We start from the raw sequence: 12,124 nt of genomic DNA on the forward strand, positions 1-12,124 counted from the left end.
GAAGAGGGGTGTGAAGCTCTAGAAATGAGCAACATACCTGCTAAACAAAGCAACAAAAAAAAACATTTGTAGCAGTAGCACAGATGGACATTAAAGGGTTCCTCAAACACCATGTGTGATCATTGTTGTATGGTATAAAGCACACATATAGCCATGGCTGGATTTCACCACTGTGAGGCGCCAGGGCAAAAATGAACAGCGGCCCCCACTCATCCAGCCTCATTATGTATGTACCCTCTGCCTTTATGTACAGATCACACTTTACTGTATTTTGCCTGGAGTGCTGCTCCTTTGCTGGAATATAACCTTGGCCCAGGGTTTGTGAATGTCGAATACATTTGTGGACAGAATGAACATAAATCTGTATAGGCCTATGTACAATGTAAGAACAATATCAACTGAATTAATATTAAAACTAGATCTTAACCCAATCCCCTCTAAATGGTTAGGACACATAATTGAGATCAAGTAGCTTTGTTAAGTGACCTCCCTATTTTTGAGCCTTGTAATGACCATGATTGTAAGACATCTATGCAAAGCCTGGTTAAAAGGTTACACAAACAGGAAAGTATTACTTATTGTTGCCAAACCGTACGGCCATGTTGCTGCTAACACAGTGAAACGTTGAAGGTTTCACATCCCAGTACTGGATGGGATTATTGTAAAGGCTGATGGCGTTATATGAAGTCTTCTTCATGCTGTAGGCCCGAGGGCAGAAATCATTCACTTCCACAAAGCTGATGTTGTTAGAGTGCAGGTAGACCACCTAGGGAAACACACAAACAAACACTGAGGTAAGTATGCGCCATAATGTTTCACAAACAGCCTTCTGCTGGAGAATGATCTACCAATCCATTTATTGCAATATCGATATTAATATATTGTAGAGTCACCAGAAAATGTGGCCCCCAAACTACACAAACCTACCTGGCTCCGGTTATGTGTACATTTCAGTAGAGCTTGGGAATATTGTTTTAACCTGTGGCAGGTGAATGTGTGGGCATTGACTGGGTCAGTATAAGATGCCTTTACCCAAAAAGTGACAACATGTATGTTTTGTGATCTGAAAGCAATCTGGCTTGCAACAGGAAGAAAGTAACAATGCTACTGAAGGGCCAACACCCAACATTCAATACTTCCAAAGGGCAGCATACAAACCAAAAATAAAAATTAGTATCCTCAACCCACATCCACCCTCTTAAACAACCTTTTATATTAAGTGCCATAGATGCGTGGGCCCTTTAAGAGGGATGTTTCTCTTCATTCCACCCATTATGCCACCCTCTACATGCCAGAATGCCCCCAGACAACACAACTCACATGTGGGTCACTTTTAATGGCTAATGTGTCACTGGTAGTGCAAGACAGCGCCTCTGCCCTTCAAATATTCCCTACAGTTATAATTATGTTGATACTACATATGGTAAATAATCCAAAATCTTTTCGTATTCTTTACAAGAATGTGCTGTTAATTTGTGTCTGCATGTGCTGCTTACCTGCAGGTGCTTCATCTCTGCCAGATTACCAGGCACGTGGGACAGCAGGTTATTATTCAAGCCTAGTTCCCGGAGATTATACGCGTAGTACAGGCTGCCATGCTCAATATGTCCGATCTTGTTGTGCCCGAGGCCCAGTCTATACCAGGAAGCAAGTGCACACACACTTACAATGATAAAATCACACACAGTAGGATGAATATTAACTAGGCTTTGCAGTACTTCTTTAGCTTAGCAGTCAAATGTTGCTTTGCCTTGTTTACTCAAAAACTGCTCAAGGGGTTTTGTGGAAGAAAATGGACACCACTGAAGAAGTGTGGAGTTGAAGATTATATGAAATGCTGCTGCTGCCCATGATTTATCACTGCTGACTCATTGCTGAGAGAGAGAGAGAGAGAGAGAGAGAGAGAGAGAGGCTGGAGAGGGAGTTCACAGTCGGTTCATGGCCACAAGACAAAAGAGCAGCCCCATTAGCCTGTTTGTTTTCTTTTGTTTGCCGGCTTGAATCTGCTCTGACAACAGTTCCAGATATGAATGAAGCTGCCAGAAATACTTATTACTCTGTTTACAGAAATAATGTTGTAACATGAGTGACCCGCATTGATTTCTTGTTAATCTTTCAATCCAGGCCCGGTTCTAGAAAGTCAGACTTGGGGGGGCCCGTAGAAATTTTGGGGGGGCACACTGGGCCGGGAGACCGAAGAAATTTTTTGCCCTTGTAAGATCTCTGCGTCTGCTTTTTGGCACATTTACTGTGAATTGTGTAGAACACAATATGCAAATAAACGTTGAGTGTTGCTGTGTGGGAAATTTGATTATTGCATGTTTTTTTTCTCCAAAATGTTTATGAATAACATATAATATACATTATATACAACATAATGTGTATATATATAAAATAAATGATTGTGATGTAAGTGTTTTATTGGCTAATTTTATTTGATGCCTCAAATGGTGAATTAAATAGGCCTACTTCCTATTAGTCAATGCATTGTGTGTCTGAATGTGTTCTCAACAGGATAATGCAGAACTGATTTAAAAAAAAAATACACTTGGTTAACAGCAGCCAACAGTAGCCAGCTAATCTATACAGTCAAGTGCGAAAGTTTGTGAACCCCTTGAACATTTTGGAATTTTATTTATTGTAACCATCATTAATTCATTTTTATCAATACCAGTATTTTTTATATGAAATAACAGATGTTTGTTTATCAATTCAACATTTTTCTTTTCCAGAAATCAATTGTTAAAACAGATAAAACAAATTATTTGACGAATGTTGTATGTGCAAAAGTTTGTGAACCCTGAGCTGCATTGCTTAAATGGAGCAGGTAAACACAATCAGATGGGCCAAATTGAGTCATGAAATGGACCAATGTAGTGAGAGATCTTTAGGGAAGAAATTGGGCGGCACTAGATACAACAGAGATAAAACCAGGTCAGTTTAGGCTCACCAAAGTGAACCCATACAGGTCAGACATGCTAAAAGGGGAAACAATCTCAGAGGATCTCAGGAATAGAGTTGTGATGCTGCACATTTGTCTGGGGACAGCTATAAATTATTTTAAAAAAAGTTTGAGCTCCATCGGTCCACCGTGAGGCAAATCATCTACAAATGAAGAGCTTTAAGAGTGACTGAACATCTGCCTAGAAGTGGACTTCCTTCAAAAATATCCACAAGCGCCACAAGATAAGTGATTTTTCAGTTAAAAGCCAACCCAAACATTACATCTGGTGATTTGCAGACCTCTCTTGCAGCATCTGGGACAGATGTGCATGGTTCCACAATAAGAAGAAAACTCAGTCAACATGGCTTTCATGGGATGGTTGCTGAAGAAGCCTCTGCTCTCAAAAAAGAACAAAACTGCTTGTCACAACTTTGCCAGAGAGCACCTGGAGATACCTGAAGTCTTATTCTGTGGACAGATTAGTCAAAAATTGAACTGTTTGGTCATAACCAAAACCGCCATGTTTGGGCAAAAACGCAATTCTGCCTACCACCTAGAGAACCTTCTCCCAAGTGAATAATGGTGGTTTCAAATTGTCTGCAAATCTCCAGGTGTAATGTTTGGGTTGGCTTTTACCTGAAAAATCACTTTTCTTGTGGCGCTTGAGGATATTTTTGAAGGAAGTCCACTTCTAGGCAGATGTTAAGTCACTCTTAAAGCTCTCCATTTGTAGATGATTTGCCTCACGGTGGACCGATTGAGCTCAAATTTTTTTTTATGAATTTATAACTGTCCCCAGACAAATGTGTAACATCAAAACTCTATTCCTGAGATCCTCTGAGATTTGTTTCCCTTTTAGCATGTCTGACCTGTATGGGTTCACTTTGGTGAGCCTAAACTGACCTGGTTTTATCTCTGTTTTATCTAGTGCCGCCCAATTTCTTTCCTAAAGATCTCTCATTACATTGGTCTATTTCATCAACCAATTTGGCCAACCTGATTGTGTTTACCTTGCTCGATTTAAGCAATGCAGCTCAGGGTTCACAAACTTTTGCACATACAACATTCGTCAAATAATTTGTTTTATCTGTTTTAACAATTGATTTCTGGAAAATAAAAATGTTGAATTGATAAACAAACATCTGTTATTTCATATAAAAAATACTGGTATTGATAAAAATGAATTAATAATGGTTAAAATAAATAAAATTCCAAAAGGCTCAAGGGGTTCACAAACTTTCGCACTTGAATGTATTTTACAGTAGGCAATTTAAATCATGTGTGTGTTTGTGTGTCCAACAGGACAAATGCAGAACAGATTTTTTGGGGGTTTTTTGATTTAGTTAACAGCATTCAACAGCAGCCAGCTGATCAATATTAATTTAACAGTAGGCTATTTCAATCATATATATGTGTGTGTGGACCCAATTAATTTTATTTGACATTTTCTTGGACAGCGAACGAAATTTTCCGTCCGATAGTGGGTCGGGAAAAAACCCAGACCCACTATCGGAAAAAAAAAAAAAAAAAAAAAAAAAAAAAAAAAAAAAATAATCTCAAATTTTGGTTGGGGGGGCACAGCTCACATCTGGGGGGGCACGGCCCCCCCTGGCCCCTGGCTACCGCCGGCCCTGTTTCAATCAATACATCGGGATGGGAAACTAACAGTGCCCTTTCTGTTCAGCAGCAGAGAAACCTTTGTTACTCATTTTTTCCAACATGTATTAAAGCAGCTACGAGTAACATTTAAATATCTTTTAAACAGCCTCATGTTTCCTCTGATAATCATAAATTACCTTTAACAGCAAACAAGACCATCAGTGCAAAGAAAGACGTTTTTCTATAGTTTTTATTACTGCGTTTGGTCTGGTCGCACACCCAGTCCGATTATATAGTCGCATATCCCTATTGGTCGCAGATTTCAGTGTGGCGCAGCAACGCGATTTGAGAAGCCTATCCCTCCAAGTGAGGGAAGGGGAGCGGGAGCCTTGTTTGAGACAGTTATTTGTCGTCATAATGACTGATAAGGGGGCTGAACCATCAAAGAAAAAAAAGAAAATGCAATGAAGAAAAGCTAAAAGGGAGAGTGGTAGACAGGTGGGAGGGTGTTGCCAAGCAACGTATACACAATTTCACGGGAGTGAACTAGACTGCAGTGTTTACTCCTAAATGAATGAGCGGTAGCCTACTAAAACAAAGTTTACTTTGCCTCGGCATCATCAGATGACCATTATTCATCTGAAATAGTCATTATTTACAACAACATAACACATTAGGCTACCTCATCGTGATCCATACTAACTGCCGTCTCTCGTTCATTCGCTTTCTGTGAGGACACGTAATCTTTCAGCTCCGTGAGCAGGGCCGCCCATGAGGGGTAGAAAGTGGGAAAGCTTTCTAGGGCCCAGCCCTTGGGGGGCCCATGGTCTTCAGAGGCCAAGAACCTAACTAAACTTAACATTATTTTTAACAGAAATATTCACTATAACCATTTAAAACTTGCCAATATCTACTCCTCCGCTACCCTCCGCTTTATGTCCGTCCTGTGTGCACGGCACGCTGAAAAAAAGTCGCTAACCAATTTTAAAAAGCCTGGCTCAGAGCCAATAGCAGTTTATATTTACGATTTTGACGTTTCGGGGAATGAGCTAGACGGGGCACTGGCTCTGAGAGACAAATATTAACGTGGTTAGTATAAACATAAACAAACATTCGCCAAGTGTTCGCTAGAGATTACTCTCAAAAAATGATCTAGTCTTGAAGAGCTTTTTTAAGTTTGAGTTACAGTACAATTATTTCCTTGATGAATTCAGGTGTCTCCACATCAGATAAATGTAGTTCTTCAATACAATTATGCATTACTTTCCTTTACTTTTTTGTGTGCCATATGGTTACAAATTTTGGTTTTTATATATTGTTTTTGTTGTACAGTTTTGGCATATGGATTATTTTACCTGAGTCATTCTGCTACTTGTGTCTGGGTGTTATTCAATGAATTGTGAAAAGTATTTGGACCCCTCAGGTAAAACAGAAAACAGGTATACCTTTTGTTGTTATTCTTCATTATTATAAAGTGAACAGGGTTATTACTCTGTTATTTTCCTGAGTCTACAAAGAGGTTTAAATTCGTAACTTACATTTTTGTGTTAAAGAATTTCCCTTTGGGGACAATAACGTCCAACATCTTTGACCTATGTCTTCAGGTTGACACGCGCAGCCAGGTACAATTTGAAAAATGTTCCATGAGTTTCATGTCACATACTGAACATACTGCATAGACCAGACCCAGGTGTCACACCATAAGGATGTCTGGCCAGTTCTTTACTGCACCTCAGGGCATAGGCGATATCTGTGACAGTGTCCTTTGTTGTTGCCTGCTCCTGTGATAAACCTAGTGAATACTCAAGAAAACCAATGTTATTTTGTAAAAATCTGTTGAATATTAAGCAATTGCTTGAGTTTTAGGGTAAAACAATAAATGTGTAAGTAAGTCAGAAATGTGCTACTATTTTTGAAAATATATACAGTATAATAATCACAAAACAGTCCTTTTTCAGGGGCCCAGTCATTTGTGTGGGCGGGCCTGTCCGTGAGAGTTAGGTGACACTGCATCAACTCATTGCAAGCAGGTGTGTGTAGCACTTACTGGCATTAGTTGATGCTGTGTCACTAACCACTCTCACGGAGCTGAAAAGAGTCCTCACATTTTCAACTTTCAACACATGGACATGCACTATATTGTTTCCTGATCATTTGAATCTCGCACGCAGGGCCGCCGCTCCCTATACGCAGGGTACGCAGAGTGCGTAGGGCACCAAGTTCCTGGGGGCCCCCCCAAAAAATGTTTTATATATAATTTATTTATTTATTTATTTATTTTTTGAAAAAGGAAAAATATATGATCCGGGGGGCCCCCCAACATTGAGGTTTTTTAAAAAACTTCATGATCATTACATTACGAAAAAAAAAAAAAAAAATAGTTATGAACAGGCCCATTGTTGTTTTGTCTTAATTGTGCAACCTATCCAGGGGTGGATTACTGCACAGGCATACCAGGCACAGGCCCAGGGGCCCAAGGGCTCAGGGGGGCCCTTAGCCAGAGATACTGATAGTAACCTTTCATGTTGCATAGTCAAAGAGCTCTGTCACTGATGTCAATAACAGGGTCAATAACAGGGTCCAAAAAGGAATAGCCTAAATATAAGTATACTCATCAGTATGTAACAAGATAGAAATCATCATGGGCCCCTCAACTAGTAGGGGAGAAATACAAAGGCAAGTTAAAAACAACAGCATTACTAGCTCTGTGTAAGGGGCTCCATGAGGGGCCTTGAAGGCCCCCTCACACATACACAAATAAGTTTTCTATGTGTGAATTCTAAATTGTTCATAAAAAGTAGCTATCCACCCTTTATCTGTTGAAATGGGCCCCTCCATCATAGAACATGGATCTACTGTACTGTTTTTACAGTTGCAGAGTAAGGAGTGCTGCCTGTTTAAGAAAAATCTGAAAAATAATGTTCCTTCTGCATCTCAGGAGTTGATATAGCCTCTAAAATTTCCTCTCAAAGTGCACCAGATTGATGCATTTTACTTTAAAAAGGTAAAAAAAAATCCGGGGGGGCAACAGGGTGCCTCCAACAATATCCCAAAATGGCAAAATATGTTTTTGCCATTAATTGTATGTATCTGTATGGAAATATCAGTGTACCTGAATGGATATTTACGAGTGGGGGGCCCTTTAAGAGTGTGTGCCCAGGGGCGCATTATCTCATAATCCGTCTATGAACCTATCACTCAATTCCTTTGCAAAGGCAGTTAGTAGGATACGAGGCAACTTTTTTCACATGTTAAGCTGTTCTTTCTATTAATAAATGCTAGTAAAAGCTTGTTCAAAGGGGCCGCTAACGGACAATGTTACTCGTAGTGGCTTTAAGAAGACACAGTTTCACATGCATGTACTACAATTACGGATTAAATGTAAAAGTTATACTCTGCAAACCTTTTGTCACCTTTCAAAATGAATCCACAGCCAATATCAATTATAACAGTAACCACAACAACAATATTGTGATGTCACTGTCTCATTTACTCACTCACCTGTACAAGTGGGCATATGGTGTCAGGTCCTCGAACTCAATGGTGCGAATCTGATTATGATCCAAATGCAACTCATTGAGATTATGAGGTAGACCTGACAGGTGGGAGAAAAGCAGACGTGGTCAGTTCAGCTGGTATTTAATGTTCCACACGTTTCCAGTGCTACTTTGAGCTGCTGACTGCAGCCCTGCCCCAAAGGACATGACAGGACCCACCTTATGTCCATGACAAATATTAAATTATTGTTAGGTGAACGCTCACCTTTTGGAATACTTGTGAGTTTTGCCTCCGATATCCGCAGGAATTTTAGTTTCAGTCCATCAAATGCACCGGGCTCCAAACCACTGTTCCTGATGGGATTACGACCCAACTCTGTGTTTAGGACATATTAAACCATTAACTTTGAAAATTGGTAATATACATAAAGAATTAAAAAAAAACCTACCTTGCAGTCAATATGTCCATTTGAAGTATTATCAATTATTATTATTTGTAACTACAGTGACTACACTTTAAAAAGTTCAAGATCAGTTGCATATACCCACATCCCGTACGGGTTAACATAGGAAGGTAGTCTCACCAATACAGTTCATGCTGTGGAGACCAGAGAATGTCTTTGATGCCACTTTCTTGATGCGGTTGTCGTGGATACGCAGCTCCTGCAGTGAGCGGGGCAGTTTCTTGGGAACAGCAGTCAGCAGGTTGTGGGATAAATAAAGCTTGTGCATTTGGCCAAGAGGCAAGAAGGCACGTGGATGGATCTTGGAGATGAGATTGTTAACCAACACAAGAGCCTGCCGCAAATATTTGAAAAAAAAAGAAGATGGTCAGTGGAGTCCCGTCAGCTGAACTTGTTTTATCCAAAGTAATCAAAGTTGTGATGCTGAGGCCAACTACTAGGTATGTAAAGGGTACTTTTTTTTCTATCTTAACACTCACGTCCTATATGTATGTCAAAGTAGTTATTGGTCCCTGCACATCTATAGGTGTGAAATGATTCATGTTGAGAAAAGCAAACAGCCCTTGTTCTATCAAAAGGGATTCTGAAGTTTATCAGAGGCTAATGCGAGGTTTCAGTGGTCTGAGTTGCACAAAACAAGTGAGGATCCCTCCAAAATCACCTATTTTTACTGTGATATTCCCTCAGTGTTTCCTTGCTGGGTCTTGGTGGAGGCACATTTCCCAGTGTCACATCAAAGCTTGTTTCTAAAACATGAAATTTGACCATAAACAGATTTGAGCAACTCAAATATCTACAAGGAGTGTGGAGTTTGTCTCATATTACTTATAGGAAAGGTCACTCTTTGATGGTGCTGCACAGACCAGAGGAATAATTATGGCGAGCATGGGAGAAAAAATGCACCTTGGGTTTGAAAGTAAATACAGTTTACAGAAGGATCTCACGCAAGATTTATGAACCTGCTCAGCAACGCAACCAGGCACAAGATGGAGTTCAGTCATGTGTTAACCACAGCAGCTCTATTTTTGGCCTCAAAGTTGTATATCTGTGCTTAACGAAGATGCATCACACTAAGCTGAAGAGCAGCTACAAACATCTGCAAGAAAAAGAAACATTTGGTAATAGTTGAAGCATGATCTGGTTCGGGCTCAAGATTATTTCATATAGTGGCTCATCACATGGTCCTTAAATCAGGTGGTCAGAGGGGCCTAAAATGCTTCAAAATTGACACAGACACTAGACATGCATGCAGTGGGTTCATACCACACTGGACTGCTACATATACATAGGTGGATATGTTCAGATGATGCAGTCCATAGGTTTTTGGACTGCAATTTCTGAAAGGCTGTCAAAATGACCTAGTCTTCTGGTCATGCTCTGCAGAGACTTTGAAATCGTAATGTGATGTGCAGGTCCCCCTGCAACCTGTCTGTGGTGCAAAATACAATATATGAAAAAAAAAGTCATTATACTTAGTCTGGCTCTTACATAGAGGTTGTTTAGTCCCTTAAAGTCATCCTCTCTGATCTCTGTGATCTGGTTGCCCTGGAGGTCTAGCAGTCTGGTATCAGTAGGAATGTCGAACGGCACGTAATGTAAACCTGATGAGAGTCCAAAATGAGAAGATGAGTCAAACCAAGCTCTTAAATACTTTGTACTGCTGTATTTACTCTATGCAACTGGTGTTTCCTGACAGATCGGCTATTCATAGGCCTGTCTGTATCTGAATGCATTTTAAAATGCGACAAATCATTCTTTGTGGGCTTTGGTTGGTGTGAGCAGTATGCTGCACTTTGTTGCGTAAAAAGGGACTGTAGACAGTGAATGTATAATATGAATATGGTATAAACAGTTAGACACGTGTGAACAACTTCTAAACATTGACTCACCCAGGTCAGAGCACTGCACTATCTTGAGGTGACATTGGCATCCAAACGGACATGATGGCTGTTCAATGTGGTACAATTCTTGGAAGGCTGATCCCCCTTCTTCATCATTCATCATCATCATCATCATCAAGCTCTCAACATCAACAGTCTTCCCCAGGTCTGAGAGGCCTCTCTGCTCGATGGGCATGACCATGGAGGGGAGGGGTGATGGTGTTACACACACCACCAGGAACAGAACTATGATGGCATACATGACTGGACCACCTGTTTGGATCTGGCTCTGATGCTGAAGATAAAGAAAAAGATATTTTCTTTTAAACGAAAAAACAAGCACTGTATAAGCATTCACAGTTTTGCTTTACTTACATTGTTTTTAACAAAGATTGGCTATAGACCTTCCATATATGACAAGATCTGTCTTCACTCTTCACAGAGCAAAAACCATCAATTTAATGGTTAGAACCAAAAAGCCACAAACTATGGAGAAGGGAGGAGATGTGGTCTTCAGTAATTACACAACCAAGATAGGGTAACGGTACAACTTTGCTTTAAATGTAAATTGACTTGATTGGCACGGTGCACGTAAACAACACAGAGTCCAGAACCCAATTTGGAGCCACTGCTTCATTTAAATCATGTGTCCCATAATGTGTCTCTGCTTTGTATAGATGTCTGCAAAATGCAGACTCTACATTTGTGAAGATATATACAGTATATCTTCAGAGAGCAAAAAGCCACCAATTGAATGGTTAGATCTAAAAAGGCATCAATTGTGGCGTATGGGGAGGAGATGTGGTCTTCATGATTTGGAGTTGGTCCCCTCCGCTCAGAGACACATCTATTTGAATTTAAATGTCACATGTAGAAATAGAAAATTTAGTTTTTGAACAAGGTATTGAATCTTGCCTATTTCAATCAGTCATGTTTAAGCTACTTGAACAGTACAATAGGCCCCTTTAAAAAAACACCCAAGTGGACTGGATGTAAAACAGACTGCCTAACTAATCAGCTCGCTGGACAATAATTTGTTATCATGCCTACAAGATCATTAGTAAAAAAGACTACTGATTCAATTTCCGGATAAAAATCACATCAGTCCATGTTCATACCAACCCAAAACACATCATTCAAATTCACAAGTACACGTTTAACAATTCAGTACACATGGTTGTTTATGCTTTTCTCCTCTCTTCATATAACACGAGCGTAAACGAGACCAAAGGCGTCTGCACGGAGCTCCAGATCCCTCTGCATGCCACATGTTGTGAACAACTTGCCCTCCGCTGTATTCTTTTACTCCACAGTGAAATTCCCACACCCTTTACCATGGGAAACCCCACAGGAAGCCACTAAACTAGGCCTTCGCTCCAGCTGAGTCCTTACACCATACAACTCCAAGGGAACGTTTTTGTTCCCAGCCATGGGCACAGGGTCAGGACAAATAGTCACGTTCATCTTGAGAAGTGAGTGGCAACAAGGGAAGGACTCTAAGGTTAACGGTTGAGGCAGCTGGATAATGTCAATGGTTTATTCAAACAGGCAGGTACGCGGGTATGCATGCATTGGAATCAATGTCAAAACAAAGCTATAGGCAACACAGTAGCAATGAGTATGATGTGGGAAAGAGATACAGGTAAGGAGATGGACGGTGAAGGCCAGGCATTTGCAGGGCTGATGAGGCATGTGTTGCAGGAGAGTGCTGCTAGGATCTGGGAACCAAAATAAATGATA

General features: G+C 40.3%; 1 protein-coding gene across 1 annotated transcript; it reads right to left on the bottom strand.

Moving 5' to 3' along the window:
• Nucleotides 1–126: 126 nt before the first annotated feature.
• Nucleotides 127–10,646, bottom strand: LOC307252932 (biglycan-like; the record flags this gene model as incomplete). Its single annotated transcript, XM_080030754.1, has 8 exons — nt 127–766; nt 1,497–1,726; nt 5,606–5,610; nt 8,045–8,138; nt 8,306–8,416; nt 8,625–8,838; nt 9,993–10,105; nt 10,394–10,646. 8 exons carry the CDS (start codon nt 10,644–10,646, stop codon nt 572–574), a joined length of 1,215 nt encoding a protein of 404 aa, XP_079886880.1. The 3' UTR covers nt 127–571.
• Between the last annotated feature and the right edge of the window lie 1,478 nt (nt 10,647–12,124).

This window comes from Ammodytes marinus (genome assembly GCF_949987685.1).
Source record: "Ammodytes marinus genome assembly, chromosome: 7".
Classification (NCBI taxonomy): domain Eukaryota; kingdom Metazoa; phylum Chordata; class Actinopteri; order Uranoscopiformes; family Ammodytidae; genus Ammodytes; species Ammodytes marinus.